We start from the raw sequence: 22,407 nt of genomic DNA, 5'->3' as shown, positions 1-22,407 counted from the left end.
ACAGTCATGGCCGAGCACTGCTTCCATCTGGGAACCCTATTTGCTTAGCTAAGTAGTAAAGCAGTTCCACCATGCTGCCATTCACCTAATGTGCTCACTCCATCCTAATTCTTGAAGCACATTTATTCAATGGAATATGCCAACATGGGCTCAGTGATGGTCGACAAAAAAAGCCCAAGTACACATTAACTCTTTAGTTTGTGAAAACTACACTGATTGGTGTCCCACAGTGCACGTCCTACAGGTTTGCTCATCCTCCCTACGTGGCTCACACAGTCCACAGAAAGACCCCAGACACTGCTGCTAGCTACTGTTTCCAATGCGTTGGTCGATGACACAAATCCACTAAATCAGATCTCTTTTGAAAATGTTGCTGTCCTCTGTACTCCCTTCCTTATAAATGTCACAGTGCAGATGACTTTGATTTATATGCAGTTTCTCTTCTGTTTTTCTCCTCAATCTGCCAATACCATAGAAAATAAAACAAAGCTAATGTATGATATCCTGTGTCTTTGACATCTCTTTTTTTTTATACTAATTTGTCTTATCTGACAACGGAATGCTAACAATTCATAGTACATTTAAAAATACATACTACCTATAAAGTAAGGATAGATAAAGCTTATCCCTTATCGTTTTTCTGTTTGCATTCTATCTCATCATAATTTGTAAAATTCCCTTTATCAAATGTCACATCTCCTTTTACAACATGCAATATTGCAAGTATTTTTATACATACAGAGGAAAGGCCTGAAATTGAGGTGATATATTTATCACTTTGGACTGTTTTTATTTTTGTAATGTTTATTTTTATTTCTGTGTGTGTGTGTGTGTGTGTGTGTGTGTGCACGCATGTGTATATTCTGTGTATGTATGCTAGTGTGTGTGCAGGTGTTCACAGAAGCTAGAAGGTATCATACCCTCTGAAGATAGAATTATAGGTGGTTGTAAGCCATCTAAGGTGGGCACTGGAATTTTTACTGGGTGAGCGTCAAGTATTCTTAACCACTGAGGCATCGCTCCAGCCCCTGTGTTTCTAGTAAAGGGATTTCTTATCAAACAACAATACCTAATAAATTGCAGTACATTCGAAATATGAGTCTGCTGATATATTTGGACTCTGCTTGAAATGTCATACTCTAAAAACTAGCTCAGTGTCTCTTGTGGGACATACTGGTTACCGTGATAGTTACAGAGCCCACACCATTGCTGGTCAGGGCCTACAATAGATGCTACCCTGTCATCCCACCTGTTCTCACTGAAGGATGTTCCTTACCAGTGCACAGAACCAACTCATTTTCAATGCTATCTTTAATCTCTACTTTCAAATATATATATGTGTGTGTTTTTTTTAAATAGAGAACACTTATAACTTTTTAATTGTGATTATTAAACTTGTTTCAATGGTACACATAGTGCCAGGCTTTTATGTACACAGGCTCAGGGAACAAAGAACTCGAAGTAACCATACTTAGAAATGAAGAAAGACATTTGTGAGTCCCCAGAGACTCTGCAACCATTCATTATAATAGTTTTATTTTTAAATATGTATATTATTAAGGAAAACTAGAGTCTTTATGTTCACTATGTAAAATTTCATGCAAAAATGAAAAGCTAAGGAGCTTATATTTCATCCCTCAAAATACACATAAAGAAACATGGCCCAGTACATAAACCACTACAATGGCTATTTAATAGACATGTACCTCAAACAAATATCCCTATGCTGATGTTATTTAAATAGTTTTAATAGATACCTGGTAAAATTTCATTAGCATTAGATCCAATTAAGTTACATAACCCACAGTGATAGAAATAAACATGTTTATAAAGTAAAAGCTCAAAACAATAGTTATTAACATTTTAAAAAATTTTAGTATAGCAAAGTATAAGTGGCACAACATACCTGTTTTTTGCGTATATTGTATTTAATATACTTCTGATAAAGTCGTAAAATTACAGAGCTTAGTCAAACCTTCTGTGTTTCTTGTGACTGTCCTCTCATATAGATAAGGCATATAAGGCTTGGGGAGTTTAGGAGTGTCTCCAGGTCTATGAGCCAGGTAAGGTAGACATAATCTCAGATCGAGCTCTCACAGATCCCTATCCGTGTCTAGCGTGTCACAAAGCCCTTTAATCATTTTATTACTCCAAGTCCAAAGTCATCAATTAAAGCTTTTTAAATATGACTCAATTATGCTTTTATTTTTTTCCTCCAGGCAATAGCAGTGTTTAAGTACAACTTAAGAAATTCTCAAATCACTTAAACAGTCATATACATTAACAATCTTATGTTGTTAAAGATCATAATTTGACTATATTACATTTCTTGAGCATGATATGGTTAAATTCAGATAATACAGATGTCGCCTATTTGCATTCATGTTTCTCTGTCTTGCATGGAAAGGACAGAAAGATGATTACCAATTATTAAGTGGCAACAATCTTGATTTTCAATGTTACATTTCATGAGCTATATTTACTTTGCTTAAGCAAGGAGTTATATGGAAACACAAGACTTCATGAAAAAAGCTTGAATAATTATAGGAAACATCAGAACCAGAAGGAGAAAGACACCTCTATCTCTGTTACAGAGGAAGTAACCTATATCTGGAAATGGAGATCCGATGAGACTGAGCTTAATCCAGAGACACACAGCCCATTAGAGAGTCTCCAGAAAGCCAGTGTATCTTAAAGCGTTGCTGTTTTGATATTCACATCCCAATCCTATTCATACTGAATTAACAGAATTCCAAAATCCAACTATGACATGCACTTTCAAGAGCTAACTACGTCTTGGCATGCATCAGCTTTCTAAGATTGTCTCTTAAGAACGAGACAATCTCATTAGAGCACAATCTGCCTTAGCATTTTGAGAACTCTTTGTGTTGTCTTGAACTTCTTCCCCTATAAATTTCACTCATTGACATTTCCCCTGGTAAGCATTAGTTTAAGTCTCCGTTCATTTAGGTTTCTTATCATGACATCCGCCACCCCAACAATTTGCTTCCTGTATTAACATAAGCCTCCATTCCAATGTTCCCACACTGCTGTAGTTCCCATTTTTCCTTTGAGGTCCTACTGAACGATGCATAGATTTTTCTTCTTGTTAATCATAGGAATTATGCACTCTCCCCCCACACACACTATGATTCCAAAAGTAGTCAGCCTTTAACGGAGCAACGAATTTCCCTATCCATTATATCCAGCCTCTTCCCGTGTGTGTTACATATTGGAACCAATATTCATAAAAAAGAAAGAATTTGATACTAATTACTCTATGTGGTACCAGCACAGAAACTTCCAAACAGCAGCTAAAGAACATTATTACTTGCTGTAAGTACCTCAGAAACTTTACACTGTAACTCTCTCTCTCTCTCTCTCTCTCTCTCTCTCTCTCTCTGTGTGTGTGTGTGTGTGTGTGTGTGTGTGTAAAAGTTACTGACAACCCCCTCAGACTGGTTTCTACCTTAAAGGAGCCTGTACGTACAGCCCTCCCTACAAGATGCCAAAAATATTGGAGAATCATAGTCAGAAAATGTGACAAGGAAAAAGAGACAAAAACAACATATAATAATTTCTACTACAGAAAAGGGAAAGGGCCTAGGGTCTGCATTTGTCAGAGAATCCTGCCATCTCTGCCTGTGAACTGGGATGCTGATGTTTGCACATATCAGGAGCAGTTCTGAGATGTGAAGCTGGACTGATACTGTGTTGCCATGGAAGTGAGGCACAATTTCCTTAGCTCCTGTGTACCCTTCTTAGCACTTCTAGCAATAGTGACAGGTTCTTTTCTTTGGTACAGAAACTGATTTGTAAACAACCCTTATTCCTTTTCAAGGCTCTAAAAGAGCATTGTGAAGCCACATTGTGACCAAATTACATGAGGGGGCAAGTTTTCATTCCCAGCTCTAAAATAAGATACTTCTGTGTTCACAAAGACGACAAAAATAGCCCTGCTCACTGAGAAGGGCCCACGTGGTGGAGCTCCCAGAGCCAGTTTGTCAAGAAGGTCTGCTGAAGCCCAGCACAGAGGTGGCCAAGAATATCAGGCAGTTCTGGGTGCTTGTGTTGGTGCTGGAACCCGTTTCTGAGAGGTGGAAGAGCTGGTGAGACACAGAGCACACAGTGTGTTTGCCAAGCAGATACTGGTGCCAGAGATTTCGTCAAAGGGAACAGATTTTTCAGTGGGACTTGTAACAAATGCACTTGACTGGCTTTGGACTTACAGCAAACTGTTTGCCTCAGTTTTAGCACTCACTGCGATGCAAAATTCAGTAAACACAGACTACGTAGGGATGCTTATTTAAAAAATGATAGTTTACCTCAGAGTTATATATGAATAGCAACTGAAATCCTCAAAGGGCAGCACCCACTCTACAGTGAGTACATCATCAGCTAAGTACATCAGCCATTTAGTTGACTAGAATTCTTCACTGCAGAGCAACAAATAAGCAGGGATAATGGCATTAACAAACCCCGTGATCATCAAGCAAACAGCGATGAAATGAGCAGAGCATTTGAAAAGAGGCTTGGATTTTGGCCTAAACAATTATATTTCAAATTTCAATTTAAGCAGCAGTACTGTGGCCCTCTGCTCACCCAGCCTCGTGACCAGAAAGCCTCTCTGGCCACAGTTTTAGGAATGAATTTTCTATACAGATTTGAGATTGCATAAAACAACTTTATGATTCTCAAGTAGTCTGAAGATGTTTCAGGGAGGAAAAAAAATGCCATAAAATGCAGGATTTCTTTTATTTGTGATGGGTACTATTGCATTCAACAACAGTGAACATTTTTCTTAAAACAAGAATGGATGAGACATTAAGAATAAAGAAAAAATTGATTTAAAAACATTATTACACTGATTTATATTAAATGTATGAGCTAATTATTAGGTCAACCTACATCTTTCTTGACCTGAGACCCTTTAAAAACTAGCTGTCTGTCCAAGACAATATCCCTAATCTCTATTAACTTGATATTCTTTCACTTATGAGTTGTCTCAAAGGATGTGTAAGTTTCTATTCAGTTCTGAAAATCTATGGCTCTATATCCAGAAAAGAAACCTGTATTTATATGTGAGTTTATATTAAAACAGATGTAACACTTTTCATTTTGATACAAAATTCCTTAAACAACAATAACTTGATACCATGCTGGATCTACTGTTTAGATCATTTATGTTAGTTACTGTGGATGATCCTACTTTTTTGGTTAGCTAACAAAATTATGGGGATATCAGCTGCATTCATTTAAAGACCATGCGATCTTCACCGGTGGTTTATATCACCTCAGACATGCATGCAGTGAATTGGGAGGGGAGTCTGAACAGTTTTAGCATTACAGGCATTGCTACAGATGATACAGAATCTTTCGGGGTATTTCTTAAATGCGCTCTTAATAAAACTGCTCACATTAACGTTCATTTTAGTTCGTAAGTTCAAGTAGTTTTTGCTGTTATGTGCCAGCCTTTTCAAAAGACAACTTTTAGCAATAATAATAATAGCATTTTCTTAGTATAGTAAAGTCATTGTTCCTTTGGATATCATTGAAAACATGATATAAACCCACAAACATGATTTAAAGGGTTGCTCCATAAATCTGGCAAGGCTCTCTTGTGACCATTGTGGTTCCTGCCTTCGCTGGACATAAGTCCAGTGCACAGCAGATGTGGTGTTTCCATCCCCACTTCCTATAGAAAACTCTCCATCACCAGGTAGAAGTGATTGCATTATGTCCAGCTTCTTGCAACTGTTCTATTTAGTCAGCTCTTTATTTGTAAGTGTTGTAGCTCAGATTAAAAACTATCCAGCCAGTTTGGAGTCAAGAAATACCCCAAAGAAACATAAAAAATATTTGCTGGGAGGGAAGGACCCAGAAGGGTGGCTGCCTCTGCCAGGGCGAGGAGCACTGAGGAGGTGAGGAGAACTGAGTAGAAGATGGAGTTTTTACAGAGTTCTTTGGGGGAAGAGTTTTTCAGGGTAGAGATTTCCAGTTTGGGGACTGGTGAAATTTCAAGTCCTGTGCTTGGACGTTTTACTCTGTAGGTAGCACCATAGCAGCCAGTGATTCTATTTGGCCCTGGAGAATAAGGATGGTCTGAGTCATCTGAGGGAGAATGTGGATGAAAACTTAAGGTAAATAGCTATAGGAAAGTAGTGAGTCCCACAGCTCCAGTGGCAATGCCAGCAGTTAGTAGTCGAGGGATCCAGGGTGCCCATACAGCGTGTCCCCGAGGAGTTCAAACATGCTGCTCTATTGCAGAGAGAGCTAGGAAAGAGATAAGGGGTGGTAGTGGTATTTCGTTCAGAGCAGCTAATGAGAAGTAGGGAGGGATAGACTAGTGTTCTAATGGGTGAGGCTACAAATGATGGTCATGAGTGCTGTGGGGACACACACACACACACACACACACACACACACACACACACAGAGCTCTCTCCAAAGCAGCCAGGCAGAATGTTATTCAGCAGCTAATATGTAATTAGGATAACCCATATTTGTCCCATGGTATTTGAAGGACTAATGTTGGTAACCTTTTAAGTTTCTGGTCACTTTTTATAGTAATCTTCATTTTGGTGATAGAGAGAATAGGCATGGGTGAAGGGAGTTGTGGGGGACTGAATCAGCCTTTGACAGACTCTTGTAGAGCAATTTCCTGACCTTATTAGGACAAGGAGTTGGTTAGAGGAGGAGGTCTCTTGGACTTTCAACACCAATATGTAAGAGGTACCATAAGAAATAGAAGAGGAAAGAGCAAGCTTAGATATCAAATCAGTAACTTGAGTCAGTTTGCAATGTTGAGATGTGGACATGGATGAAAGGGAAGTATGGCATCCTCTACCAATGTTACCTGAAGAGAGAGCTTGGGAAGGGGTAGTGTCTGGAGAGCCTTATATGTTAGGAGATGGGACAAGAAGTGAGGAGAAAAGTCAGTAATGTGTGACCTGAAGATTAACTTCTTTGATTCACGTATAAGAAGTTCTCATGTGGTCAGAGGTACATTCTTGTATATAAATGCATGGGGGCACAGTTTTACTATCCTATCAAACAAGCATTAATTTTAAATCCTATTTTTCATAAACTGAATCTAGTGACTAAGAAGCCCAGAGATAAATTCTGAGCTCTGGCAATCAAAGTGGTGGCAATGAAAGCAAAAAACAGAACCAATAAACACAGAACACAGAAAGCCCACACACTCAAAGACTAGTCAGAAACAAAACACGCCCTTGTAGCCATCACACGTATACCAACTGAACCTGACCCATTTCAACCTTGGCTCCTAAGTGTGACAGTAGCCAAACCAGAAAACACAGATCCATCTGCACACAGACAAACAGAACTTTCCAAACAACCAGGATCAAGTGAGTGGGCAACATCTTGCTTTTGCCCAGGATGGGACTGAAAGGATTTCATAGTTGGATGATGAGAAATTGATTATATCTGGCTACAGAAAGGTTTGGGTATCCTATACTATGGGATGTACCTGCAAGGCTAGAAAGGGGGCAGGTATGTCAGACTGTGCCATTTGGAAGAGGAAGAGAAGAAAGAGGAGGAGGGGGAGGGGAAGAGAGAGGGTGAAGAGGAGGAAGAGTGTCATGGTCAGCAATCTGGGGCCAAGCAAATGGGGAAATAAAATAAATAGAAGCTTCAACTTTGGCTATGAGGTCCCTTCCCAGCAAGGGGATGGGTCAGGCTGATAACACTAGGAAGGAATAGGTAAGGACATCCCTAAATACACAGTTAAGTGGTAGGGTTTTGTGAGACTGGTAAAGCTGTTCCCCAGCCCAGCAATAGACAAACAGGAAGGCGAGATGGGCCCCTAAAACTATGTCAGGACTGAGTAGGAGTCTCCAGTATACAGAAGGAAAGAGATAGATTGCCCTGCTACTGTCATGTCTACAGGTGGTTTCCTGTTGGAGATGGTGGTAATTGGGCAAAGGGAGCCTTGGTTGGTCCCCTCAGTTACCCATGGCCAGTAGGAAGTTGACAGCAGTCTGGGCTTGATTTCTTCATGCCACAAGGGACACGGGGGCAATCAACACCCCAATGCCCTTCTTGATGGCACCTGGCACATGGTCTGGGTGGTTTAAGAGGGTTCAGACAGGACAGGGCCCAGTAACTCTCTTGACTGCTTTTAAAACAAAATCCAGAGGTTCTCAGGTTTCAGGAGCCTGGGTAGTTGTTATGGACAATCAAAAGGTCTTCATTAGCATCCAGTGTTTTTGTTTTCTGCTTTTTTATTTCTCCCCTGATACACCTTAAAGGTCACTGCTAAGATTTCTGCCTATTGAGTCAGGGGTCCTTTCTCTAGAAGTTTAAGTTTTGTCCTAATATCAGGAAAATTCTGGAAAATGTGGGTCATAAGGAGTTATTTTCCATCTGGAGACTTGGGATCCAGACTGGTATATTGTAAGAGGGCCCTTGTACAGCAGTCTAGGAATTGAGACAGGTTTTTTAATTTCTCCTTGGTAATCTCTTAATTTTTTTCATAATGTACCCCTTTAAAGGTGGCCTTGAAGATAGCCAGAAGGCAAGTTATGAACTGATCCCTAGCAAGGATGATCCCTGAGGTACTGTAATTCCATTCAGGGTCCTGGTCAGGGACTGCTTCAGCTCTGGCTGGGTGGGTGGCATTAGCTTGTTAGATTTCATCTGCATGTGCCTTAGCTAAGTCCCAGAATTACCTGTACAGCTCAGGGAGAAGATTGCTGTGGAGAATCACATAACTGTCATGGCAGGTGAGGTTGTAAGATTGGTTAAATGCACTGGGATTCTTAAATAAAGGTGGAAGAATTAACAGTGTAGGATCCAAGTTGTATTTTCAGAGTTTGCTTGATGAAAAAAAAGGGACTATACTAAACTGTACATCCTGACAACCTCCAGCAAAGGGAGAATCACAACCAGCTTTGGTAAGGGAAGGGAAAGGGAGTCCCATAGAGGAGCGGGAGTAAGTGGCGGAGGCCTAGAGGTCTGGAAGTGAACACCTGAAAGGGTTGATTTGGGCAGCCTATCACTGAGGAGGGAAAAGGAGAGACCTAAGAGGCTGGAGAGAGAGAGAGAGAGAGAGAGAGAGAGAGAGAGAGAGAGAGAGAGAAGGGGCTGTTGATTGAGGCTGATAAGGGCAAGATCCTTTGCATGATTGAAAACATCTATTTTGGGCTTCACAGCTAGGAGAAGTTGTTTTTTTCATAGTTGGCTTATACCGTGTGGTTACTTTCAATCAAGATGGGAGTGAATTCACATGGCAAATCCATATTTCCAACCCTCGCAAATATGGCTGTCAGCCACGTGGCTGCCTCCATCCTTGTGGGAAGACAGCAGCTAAGAGGGCAGCAACCCACCTGTTTCCTTTAGCTAAATAACGGTTTTTACCTATCAACCACATTGTTATGACTTTAAGCTAATCCTTACGTTACAGGCTTTACAGGTTTTAATCATACACAATGTGTGTACAAATCTTGAGGTAAGATTTATTCCCTAACAAAAGTTTTAAAGAGTTAAACCAAAACCAAAAGACTATGAGATGAGTAGCAACAGTCCCCACCATGAATATTCTATTTTGTTTTTTCTCTTCTTTCTTTGTCACAAAGTCAGGTGGCTCACCTGATACGGGACAGAGATTTGGAGGAAACCTTTAAACAAATATAGTTGGGTCTGACAGGAAGGCAGCCATACTCCAACTCCACAGCCAGCTTTTAATTGAAGTGCAACAGCATCAAACAACAGTCTAATGCTGCTCATAACTGGAAGACACCTGAATCCCTGTAAAACTGAACCCAGTAAGCTGAGAATAAAGAAGGTTTAGAGATACAAAGTTTCTGAGCTCTGGCTATAGACAGAGGACTCTGCAGGAGGGAATTGATCATGCACCAGCCAACAAAGAGTGTGTGGATACCCTGCTGGGACTTAAGGAAACTGCAGGATTGAACCTCCAAGGGTGGGGCCATGTGGTCAGGTGAACAGGTCCAGCCAGAGCCTTAAAGACTATATCTGGGGGTACCTCCACCTCTCAGAGTATCAGAGTTGTGCTAGATGCTCAAAAGTCACTTCTTGAGTCCCAGGGAAAGGTTTACAGAGGAAACGTAAGTAACCACCAAAGGTGAGTTTATTGTGGACTGGAGATGAGGCATAGGGCCTAGTGCAGCATAGACCCTGCGGGGAAGCACAGCACCAGAAGAGCCTATCTGAGTTACACAAACAATATATGTGTTACAACTCAGATGGAAAGGTATCCTGGAAGCCAAGGAAAACCACAAAGTCACACTGCACAAAAAGCCTCACACCAGGGATTTCTTGGGAGAAAGAACCCAGAATGGTGGGTGTCTCTACTTGGATGGGAAGCAGCAGAGAACTGAACATAAGATGGAATTTATATAGGGTTCCACTGGGGGCAGAGCTTTCCAGAGTCGAGATTTCCAGGATGGAGATTGGTGGGATTTCAAGTCTTGAGTTTGGCCTTTTAACTCTGTAGGGTGGGTACTGTAGGTTGGCCTTTAGGGCAAGTAGAGTGTTCTTTGAGTGGAACCTGTGGATTGGAGGGTCTCATGGGAGAGTCCAGCCACTCATGTGCCTCAAGAGGCTTATATTATTGTGAGACATGATAACTTTGCACAACTATATGAAATGGACTCACCCCCAAAATTGTAACAGGCAAAACTTTGTTGCTAACAAATAAATAGATCAACTTATACAGTTGGGACTGTGCTTCTTATAAACTGTTTTATATAGAAAACAAGTGTAGATGTTTTAAAGGGGGATTTTGTCTTCACTAACTGCCATACATAATAAGGCTAAACTCTGAATGATCAGAAATGCATCTGACTATAGCCTCAAAGGAACCCGACACACTTAAGATTCCAATTAGCAGCTACATTCTTGTTTCCATTTATCCAAAGACAAATGGGCACTTAAATAAATTTAGGAATACAAGCTACCTTCTAATCAAGGCACAGTAAGAAATCTCTTATGTTTGAAAAGCAAATTTGCGAATCGTGAAGCTAATTTATGCAGGATTGTCCACATGTAGCCCTAGACTGACTTGCACACCAGCTAACATAGAGCAAGCACAAAGCATTTCTGCAGGGCAAGGTCACCAGGCATTATTTGTAATAGTACCCAGACATCTAAAAACAAGCCACACATGCCTTTGTGCCTTGCCATGCAGTGCATGACTCAACCTTTTCAGAGAACACCTTTGCAGAACTCACAGTACTCTGAGATCAATTTATAGTGTTCCATGTTAAGGACTCATCTGTGTGTGTGCGCGTGTGTGTGTGTTTGTGCTTACAGGGACTGCTGCAACCAGCAGTTCTGTCACGTAACTGCCATAGCTATAAGTGTAGGTGATACTCAAAAGTTAAAAACTTAAAGTGTTGTTTATAAACTGAGATCCATCATGTTTTTGGCATACATTTTAAATAATGTATTTTGTGTTAAAGTGATATGTAAATATGTTTAATTAAATCTAAAAGATTGTTTATCTTTTAGAATTTGATGAGATATAAATGACTTTTTTGTTTATAATGGTACATATAATAAATACATTGCTCATATCAACATCTTGGGTCAAATGAAACATAATCTTCCCTATGTATTTTTAGGGAAAAAAAAACTAAACAAAGACTTTTATTGATAGCAAAATCTCAATGTATTTAAAGCATATAACTGGGCACTTTGTTCAATGCTTTAACATGAGGGATTATGTAATATCTCCTTACTTTAATATGCAACCCTATGTATTTAAGGATTTACACACTCTAGATATACTCAAGGATGCTTCTGTTTTCCCCCAAGAGTTATAACTTTATTTTTACAGTAGTAAAAACATTTTATTGCATTATTTATTTATTTGTTTATTTATTGTGTGCATGTCTGAGCATGTGGGTGCCTGCCACCGTATGTGTAGGGTCATAGGACAAGAAGAAGTAGGTTTTCTCCTCTCACCTTTGAGAGCTCAAGAATCAAAAGGGGGCCCTTTCGCCCGGCACCGTGTGCCATTACCTACAGTCCTACCTCTCCAGACCCACATTAAAATCATATGCCACCACCACCAACAACAAAACAATCATCGTTTTCTCCTCAGTAGTACTTCATTTCTAACAAGACTGCACACACTGTACACACTAGCATTTCAGTGTCTGAGATGAAGCCCAGTTCCTAATGAAAGGGAAACACAAGTATATTATTGTTTTACATTTTTTTCCTTACTTTTTTCAAATTTACAGTGCTTGAGATATGGCAAGCATAAGAGCCATGCTTTCAAATTTTCTTTATGAAATGGTAGAAGTCCATTCTTTTCAATCAAGGATTCTCATACAGTCATAGTAAAAATTCAATGTAAAAGGAAATAGATTTGAAAAGGGGGGCGGGGTAAAGAAGAAGATAAAAGAAAATACATCAGTGTCTTTTTTACACCATGAACAGTCTTTTTTGATACCGTGAATTTGAACATACGTGGAGTTTGAGAATAAGGAGAAGTTCCACTTCATTAATCCCATGATTTCTAGAAATAAGTTGGCCAATGAAGAAGGCAGAAAAGCCTTCTCATATGTAGGCACTAGGGCCCAAACCATTACATTTGAGCAAAAATGGCTTAAAAGCAAAACCAGATGACTAGACTCAAATGTTTTTCCAAAGTTTCTGCTTCGGTTTTAAACATCTTGTCTTTGTATGGAATGTTTGTCACTTTTATTTAAAACATTGCTTACTCATTACCTGAAGCATGATTTTCCCTTAGTCACTTACAAAATGAAAATGGCTGCAGCACGTGGAAGGAATTCATGGATGCATTGCTTAGAAATCTCTTATTAGATGTTAAAACCACCACTGCCTTCTTCTCAGACAGGAAACTACTCTAGAACCCGTGGATTTGCTGAATTTCTTAACAAAATCTTTTCTGGAAACCACCACCTCACAAAATCAGCCCCATTCTTACCAACTTGACAGCTTGTTTATGAGTGAAGCATATGGCAAGTCGTTTAATATCCCAGAAAAGAATACAACCTTACCCTCACCAGGGGTAGGTAATGGAGTCCCAGGTATAACCTGCTAATCACCGCCATCACTTTGTTGCACTAGGAGAGTTCAACTGTATCAGAGAATTTCAGAAAGCACTAGTTAACTAAAGTATGAACTTCTAAACTATGGCTTTACTTAGCTCATAAATTAGTAAAGTTTCAACTTAAAGGATTCCCTTCCCTTTACCCACACGCACGATGCAATGAGTGTTTTCTCTTCCTCGTTTTAAATTATGTCACATTCTTATTGATATTCATATCCTTCAGTGCTTCACTCAGAAATCAGGATGATGGCCACATGGAACAGCGCTGCAGTCTATGTGATGAATGGCTATTTACAACATGAGTTCTATCATTTAAAGGAGAACATGTAACTGAGACTTTAAATTTCAAACAAAAGGCTACAACTCAGATGGCACTGGCTAGCTATGAGCTTCTGGAAGTCACCCACCTGGGGCAGCATGCGATTTTCTTCCTCCAGCTGTCTGACTCTGGCCTCCAGCTGCCTAACATAGGACAAGGTTGATTCTAAAATTAAAAAGAAAGAGCTTATATTATCCACAAGGTCTTGATTTGTTTACTGTCAAGGATATCGTTGACTTGGTTTATTAAACAGGAATAAGTGACTACTTAGTGTGTTCTTTAAAAAGATTTCTTTAAAAACATATTTCCAGAGAAACCATCCACACTATGCAGTTTTGAGCATTGTACAATTTTAATATTATTAAAGAATTTGTAAATGCAGAGCTGAGGCTTTCTCACACAAGTTGGACCTTAGAATTTTATGAATTTCTTTTCACATTTTTTTAACTTGTTCCATATACCAGACATTTTGTGATGTGATCTGTAAACAAAATCAAATACAAGGTCTTATTAACTTTTTTAACTGAATGAATATAAAATACAGAGTTCTTTGCACTTTCCCAACAAACATTTGAAGTTTTAGAAGCAACATTTATTCTTCGCACTAATCTACAGAAATTAACTGTGATTTAGAGAATGACCTTATAAGGTCTAAATATTATACTAGGACTGGACTTTTCCTTAGATTTTGGCTGAGTCTAAGGGCCCAAGATTTGTTTGTTTGTCTGTTTTGTGTCTTTTCCCTCCAATCTCTAAGGAACTAAAAGCAGCAGAACTGTGACCAATACTTGTTTTAACTTTTCAGAAGCTCAGACAATGAGCACTCGGAAGTGTTACACTCCACTTCTGTGCATACACAAACTCTGCATTTTACAATAGAGTTTTGCTCTAGGAAGAGAGTGAATGACGGCGACTCTTCGGTGTCCCAGACAGCAGTGCAGTGGCATGTCCAGCGTTACCCAAGAACAGCCCCATCCTGGTGGAGTGAAGGCACATGGCAGCAAGTCCTTCCAGCACATTCCCCATATCCAGTTAGCACTAACCCAGAAGACAGTCCTTGGGGCTTCTGGATCTGGGGTCAAAGGAATACATAAAAAGAGCAAAGGACGAAATTGAAGCATATTTAACAGCAAGTGCTGGAGCCCCAGGTGTCCAGCGTTAGCTACTTAGGCATTAATGTGGTGATCTAAACTCTGCCACGGAAAGATGTTACTGGATTTATATGGGAATCGCTTAAATGAACGCATTTCTTTCTTTCTTTTTTTTCTTCAAAAGCAAGAAGCTGATATTTTACATGATATACCAGTCTTTAATTCATAAATAAAACAAGATCATCTTGTTTTAAACATAGCATGTCCAGGCTCACAAAGATCTATTGGAGAGACGACTTTCAATTACACTAACATACACACAAACCGACCTCATACTTTTCGCACAAGCCGACGAAACACAGGGGAAACTGAAGCTGCTTGCTAGAAAAATGCTTTCATCAAAACTTAATGGAACGTCAAAGCTATGCTTTGTGGACTCTTCCCAAGAAGGAAGGAGAGTACACTGCATAATGTAATGGCGGGGTTACAGATCTTATGAGTTGGCCTTACTCTGTGGGTCAAGGTGCAGGGAGGAGTGTCTGAATCACACAGTCCTGAAAAACCAGCTTTCCTCTCTAGAAAGAGCAGCCTCCTGCGAAGGACCTTCAAAGCCAAGAGCTGATCAGTCACATTGCGCTTAAGCCATAGAAAACTAGATTACCTTCTCCATTTTCACGATACACAGCTTAGTCTTTCTTGCTCTTGTACTGCATTATCTTTGAGGCTATGGAACTTATAATAGTGGAGAAGAGTCCATGGATTCTAGTGAGACTGGAAAATGCCCCTGGAAGGAATCTGTTTTAAACCAATGACTATCTCTAGTCACTCTAGTCTATTTATCCTTTGTTGTTGTTTTGTTTTTTGAAAACATTTTTTTAGTATAATATATTCTGATCATAGTTTCTTCCCCCGCCAACGCCCCCAGATCCTTACTATGTTCCAATCTACCCTCCTCCACACCTTTTCTTTCCTTCTCTCTTGAGAAAAGAAACAAGGTTTCACCAAGTCTCCACTTCAACATGGATAGCATCCTATATATTTATATATGATTGTTTGTTTAAAAGTTGTGGAGAATTAAAAAACCGAGTCTGAAAACCAACTTTTAATTCCTATTTGGTGAGTTATGATAGAGCTAGTCTGAATCTGTTCTAAAGTACACATTGCAAATGCAGGCTCGGGTATGAAGAGAAGAAAGTACTTTTTTTCATATACTACTTATGTTTGTTTTAAATACTTTAGAGTTATATGTATACTTTACCTGGAATTGAATGCAAAATGTCAGAGATAAATGAATTTTTTTTCTTTCTTTAAATTTTTTTATTCACTTTACACCCTGATTGCAGCCCCTTCCTCTTCTCCCAGTGCCCCCTTTAACACCCTTCCCCCATTTTCTCCTCTCCTCTTCAGAGAAAGGGGAGGGCTCCCATGGGTACCTGGCACATTAAGTTGCTGCAGAATTAGGCATATCCTCTCTCACTGAGGCAAGACAAGGCAGCCCAGTTGGGGAATGAGATCCAAAAGGAGGGCTCAGAGTCAGAGAGGGCCTCCACTTCAGTTGTTGGGCGATTCACATGAAAATAAGAATACTAACTCACCCACAAAAGCTTTAATCCAAAATTTGTCCTGTGGACAAGATGTGTAGGGACAAGTACAGAGCAAAGATTGAGGGAATGGCTAGCCAAAGACTGGCCCCACTTGAGAGCAATCCCATGGGAGAGAACCAATGCCTGACACTATTAATGTTATTCTGGTATGTTTATAGACAGGAGCCTAGCATAACTCCACTGGAAGGCTTCACCCATCAGCTGATGGAAGTAGATGGAGAGACCGAGAGCCAAACATTAGACAGAGCTTGGGGAGTCCTATGGCAAAGTTGGGGAATGATTAAGGGAGCTGGAGGAGTCAAGGACTCTACAAGAAGACCTACAGAGTCAACTAACTTGGCCCATGGAGGCTCACAGAGACTGAACCAACAACCAACAAGCATGCATTGAATGATCCTAGACCCTCTCTCTGCACATATGTAGCAGATGAAAAAAAGTCCTTTTAAACAGATAAAATACGTTTCATAAATTGTGTTACAATGAAGGCAAAGAGAAGTTTTAAGTTCATCTCTTCAATAAGAAATTTTCACGTGAATGCTTTGTGTTGGTCACTGATCTAGGAAGGAGTCTAAGTCATTAGAAGCTCTTCAGAATACAAGCTTTCTTTTATATTACAAGCTGCTGTAACTTCTTAGTCCAAGAAGTCTTGTTAACTGTGCAAAGCACTTAACCTCCTCATATAATTCTCCTTAACAACTAATAGCCGTCTCACATGGAAAAAAAAATCTAGTGTTGTTGAAAATATAATGATATTGGAATAAATGATGTTTATTATTCACCCTATAATTATTAGAGTGCTATTATTTAACCAGCTATCAGAATTAATAAGACACAGACACCTGTTAAATTTTATAATTACCTTATAAATCTTGGGCTGGGCAGATATTTCCATCAATACTATCTCAATAATCTCGCCATCCACCTCCCAGCCTGAATCCTATACCATCTACCTTCACCATTCCTATCTGGGCTATCTTCCATCTACAATCTTATAAACCTTGCTTACATTTTTCATCTTGGTGTTTCTTTTCATGCCATTGTTAGAGTCCTTCCTCCTGGCCCTTGTGGCTTCTTCTCCATTCTAACCCATCATGGAATCCTCTTCTCTCATTTCTTTCTGTCTGTCTGTCCTTTCTACTGTCCACAAAGTCTGGGAACCTTAGCCACGCCTACCACATTCTGCTGTGCCCAGGTTTTAGGCCTTTTAATCAACCAGTCAGGAATAATGTCTTAGGCAGGTTTACACAACAAGGATAGGTAGGTCCAGGAAGTAACCAGATCTTGAGGGCCAGTAATTAACATCAAAATACAAGCATCAGACCAATCCCCCAAATTTCTAGGAAAAACAGGGACCATATCTAATCTTATGTAACAATAGAGTACTCATGCTGTCAGTGCTGTCCTGTTAAATGAAAGAACTGATTACATCAGTCCATAGTAGAAAGTGAATAAGCATCGTTATCTGGATTATTTATCATATCAACATTATTGGTTGGTTTCTATAAGAAGAAGCCATTGAAAATAAGTATATAAGCTCCAACTATGACATCAAATAAAGAAAATCAGTATGTGTCTTGTAAATTCCTTAAAATTCCAAGGCTTATTTGTTTCTGAATTATACACCATCCAAGCTTGACTAGTGGTAAGCAACCAATATGGAAAAAAAATATATGAACTATTTTTTAAAAATAAAAACAATAAGATAAAAAACTAAGGAAATCCATGGCTTTAAAAATCCTACTATAAGCTACATCCTGGTCTCAAATGACTATAAATTAACTGACAGAATCATTTGTAGGGTAAGAAAAAAATGAAGTCCATCCACTGTCAGAATTTGCTCTCTTTGTCTACTCTGACTCTTCACCCTGCCACCTTTTCCTTCGCCCCATCTTTAATGCTAACAATTATAAAATAAGTTGGTCTCACTCTTCACAAGGAACATGAAAAACCTAAGAGAACTAGTTAACAAACATGAACATTTTTTTCTATCAGAAAGTGGTCACTACAAAATAGCATTACGACTCAAACTGCTTGTTACTTTATTCCTGTGACTGAAAGTCTCACAAGACTGGGATATTAAAGTTTGTTTGGTTGGTTGTTTTATGAAACTGTTTGTTTCTCAGTTTCTCTCTTAACCCGACTATCACATAAATAATTGAGACAAGTTTCACAGCACAAGAACCAAGCAGTTTTAACTCTATTCTTAATCCTCTAAGCTAATTTCTTTCCAGCATGCATCCCAAAGATACTTGAACTTTGTAGCTTTCCTTGCTGAGCTCTCCCTACTGGTCCCTCCTGGACATCTGCCTATGGCTGAATCTCCTTCTTCTTCCCCAATTCCTCCTCCCCTGGCTGATAGGTAGTCCAGCCCTATTCTCTCCCCTGCTCAGTGATTGGCAGTAAGCTGCTTTATTAGCATATCAGGGGACAATTGAGGAGCAGTGTTCACAAAACATTGAGATAGATTTTCAGAAAAAAAAGAGTACAACCAGATATGGGGGTACAGAAATGAATATTTGAGCTACACAATAACTGTATGCCTACCCTGAGATTCCAGTATGTTATTTTAGCATTTACAATGAAGTTCCAAAAGATCAAAAGACACAAATTACTATAGTGTGTGTGTTTGAGAGAGAGAGAAAGACAGAGAGAGGGGAGAATGGAGAGAGAGGGAGAGGATGCATATGTGTGTTATAAATAAGGAAGGACCCTATCTCTGAGAAATCTCCAACTATCCAGGAAGAAAAACAAGTCCAAACTAAGTGAAAAAAAAAAAAAAAAAACTCAGTACAAAGACACCAGAATATAGCAATCATGTTGGCTTCATTCTTCAAAAAGAGAGGCTAGACCTTAAGAATGGATGAATAGAATTATGATAGGCCGAAGCACATGTGGAGCCACAGCAAGATAGGTGGCCAAGTAAGACCATGTGATCATATTATAGACAGAAGGACAGCACAGAAGGGGACCAACTGGTAATCGGAAGAATGTCTACAGTTTCAAGCCCAGAGAAACAGCTTCAACCACACAACACACAACAATTTCCTGTTAACTGTCCTGAAGATTCCTATTTTTCTTTTCATTCTGAGATGTTTATGGTCAGTTGGACACTTGAAGAGCTAGGCAAAGCAAACAAAACTGATTTCATACTCTAAGGACAAGCTAACGAAGCCAGTTCTCTCCAAGTACCTCACTTCTTTTTGAGTTTTCATATAAGAGTTCATAGCACTTATCTTGAGTGTCAGAAACATATGCAAACTGAGTGTGTTGTCCCACACCTGGAATCACAGCTCTCCAGAGAGTGCTGCAATTTCTAGGTCACCCTGAGCTGTAGCTGTAGCAAGTATCAAGCCATCAGAGAAACGGAAGACTCTCACTCTCAAAAACAACCACCACCAGAATCAAACAACTGAAAACACAGAAAGAAACATACGTAATAATCCACTGAATATATGTATATATATATAAGTACATATATATGTGTGTGTATATGTATATGTATATTTATTCATTTTGTTAAGATTTTTTAAGTTATGCGTGCAAGTGTTTTGCCTGCATGTATACCTGTGCACCAAATGTGCACAGTGCCTATGAAGGCAAAAAGAGGGCATCAGATTTCCTGGAACTGGAGTTACAGATGGTTGTGAGCAGCTATGTGGGTTCTGGAAATTGAATCTGGGTCTTCTGCAAGAGTAGCCAGTGCTCTTAATCACAGAGCTATCTCTTCAGCCCTAGGTTATGTTTATTCTAAGTGCTTCCAATGTATAAGTGGGATGAATACTGCTTTTTCTAATCCATGCTCTCCCGCAGCTTCCAGGACAATTTTCAGATGAAAGACCTACACTGCAGAACTTGTGCAACACTGTACAATTAGTACATTTTTTTGTTTGTTTCATTATACAAAGTAACCCCACCTCGGACCTTATCATCATGCACTTTTGTCAGTCTTTTACAGGGATAACTAAATACTACTCCCCCCTTTTTACCTTGATTAAAAATATCGCTGAAGTACCTACTTTATAAGAATCTGTATCCTTGACATAATTTTTACCTTCCTGAAACATATTCAATCATATAAAGAATTGTCATGTTCCTCTGAAGTTTGAAAACACTCTGAAGAAAACTCAAAACCATATCTACATCCCTGGTTTCTGAAGCAGTTGTTTTTGCCCCTAAGAAAACACATCCCTGAAATCACATCAGAATTATTCTGTTGCAGATACTTTGTCATTGAAATGAAAACTGTGATCTGCCCAACTTCTGAGTGACTTGATCACACAAAATACTGTCACATTTTCAAATAAAATCTGACTGGAGTTCAAGCATAGCCCAGAGCATTTGAGAGATGAAAAGAAGGTAGAAGCAACATGGAAGCAAATCTGGGCTGGCCACAGATTTATATACTGTATTGCTTCTCAGGAAGGGAGAAAGAAATGAAGGGAAAGACCCTCTGGTCAAATGCTTATTTTCTCCAAACCTCAGGCTCAAATTTACTTGTTACTTGAAAGGTGATGCTTTGGTCTTGAAGAGCTTATGGGGCCCCTAAAGAATCCCCCTTGTGGATGGGTTCTGTGCCCCTGTAACAAGGAGATGTGTCTGTGAAGCCTACTTACACGGCTCTCTTGTCCATTAGCCAGGGACCAGCAGCAAGTAGGCCCTAACCAGGTCCCTTCACCTTGCTCTCTAGAACTGTAAACCAGTAAATTAGATCTACTCATCATAAACTAGGCAGTCTTTGGTGCTCTGTTAGAGCAGCAGGAACCAAACTACTAAGTGTCTCAGCAAGAGTCTAGCAGCCACATGACTTCCAGTCAGTAGAGCGAACCCTGAGACCCTAAAACACAGTTTGTCTGAGTTCCATGTTAATGCCACTAATGACAGGCTTTTACATACACCTAAAGAAATTACTTCAGAATGGACAAAAGGTGTTTCTTTCCTCCTTGGGAAGCAAAGGTTAGGCTTCTATTTAGATTTTATATTAGCTAGAGAAGTATATGTGATTAAAATTTTCACTATAATTTTAATGAGTTTCTCATTTTTAAAAATTCTTGTAAGAATTGGCCTTTTTAGTCTTTCCTGGATAGATTGCTCAGACAATTCTACTGAAAGATAGTCTTGAGGATAGTAAAGCAAATACCCGCCCCCAAATGGAACTTTAGTTCCTCTAAATAAGTGGAAAGTAGAATTGGATTTTCCCATTTCTCATATCAAGCTAATTCTACTCAGAGCCCTGCCAGCTGGACAGAGAGCCCAGGGACTTATTTTCTGAGCAAACCAGTTTAGTCAGTCATTGGCCTAGAGTTCTGCTAACTGTTAAATCTACTCTAGCTGGAAGTGCTCTCCTCGTTCTACTGTCTAGTCAAATGTCTACCAGAGATTAGAATAACCTTTGAACGTGTGTAGAGCACCTTGTCTTGGGCATTCAGCGGCAGCTCCAGGAGATGAGCAAACACTCCATGAGTGGTCCAGGGATGGATCCTTTGATTCTGCAGGTCAGTATTTCTAGTTTATACTTGCCCCGTTCTTTTAGCTTTCTCCTCACTTGCCAAACAATTATGCCCTGGATGCCTTGTGATGTGTTCACTTGTTTACTCACAGTGTTGCTTTCAATATTTGACCAAGGACTCCCCAGTCCCCAGGCACTGACATGCGGCTCCCTGAAGGGGATAACACACCTGTACGCTATGGCTCGCTTCAACAGTAACAGATGTCTTTATCCAGTAGTTTCTGTCTGCTGTATGTGAAATGTTCTCCTGGGTACCAGAGATTTAACGGCAAGCAGAAATGTTAAAATCTGACTGCTCATGGAATAAACAATCGGATGGGAAGACAGATAATAAAATCCAAACACATGAGGTAGTCTATGAAGGTGGAACGTGAAAATAAAATTAAAAAAAAAAACGAAACAACAAAAAAGCTGAGTAGGCAAAGGTCTCTTGCAGTGCGTTCTGGGCAGAAGGGAAGGCAGCCTGCAGGGCCTGGCTTAGTCATGAGACAGGAAGAGAAAGCAGCTCGAGACAGGGCTGTTTATTCTGTCACCTTCCCACAGTGCTCAAGCTCTTAAAACCTTGTGGAAACCACCTAAACTATTTTCCTTTTGACAAAAGCCTTAACATTATTCATGGTTCTCCTCTCACATACTCTATTTGTCTTCCATGGAAACTGTTGACTCTACCTTCAAAATATGTATTCTTTCAGACTCTCTTCACAGGTTTGCTTCCCTATTTCCATTCTTGCCCTTCCTGCTCCAGGTCAACACTTAATCTCAATCTGTTTGGAACCCAGAGGATTTTCTAAAGTGTTCATTCTGATCACATTCTTCTAACA

At 39.6% G+C, this 22,407-nt stretch overlaps 1 protein-coding gene across 7 annotated transcripts in view; it reads right to left on the bottom strand.

The window, feature by feature from the left end:
* Positions 1 to 22,407, bottom strand: part of Ccdc85a (coiled-coil domain containing 85A) — a 201,517-nt gene that overhangs the window by 32,427 nt on the left and 146,683 nt on the right. For 6 of the 7 annotated variants that reach the window (XM_060365124.1, XM_060365125.1, XM_060365127.1 and 3 more), the window contains exon 3: positions 13,474 to 13,550. The exons of the other annotated variant lie outside the window; for it this stretch is intronic. In XM_060365124.1, the coding sequence (XP_060221107.1) occupies positions 13,474 to 13,550 (77 nt within the window). The remainder of the gene's footprint in view (positions 1 to 13,473; positions 13,551 to 22,407) is intronic. 7 annotated transcript variants of the gene reach the window in all.

The sequence above is a fragment of the Meriones unguiculatus genome, chromosome 12, assembly GCF_030254825.1.
Source record: "Meriones unguiculatus strain TT.TT164.6M chromosome 12, Bangor_MerUng_6.1, whole genome shotgun sequence".
Lineage (NCBI taxonomy): Eukaryota > Metazoa > Chordata > Mammalia > Rodentia > Muridae > Meriones > Meriones unguiculatus.
Note: the sequence above shows the minus strand (reverse complement) of the source record. Positions and strands in the feature narration are given on the sequence as shown.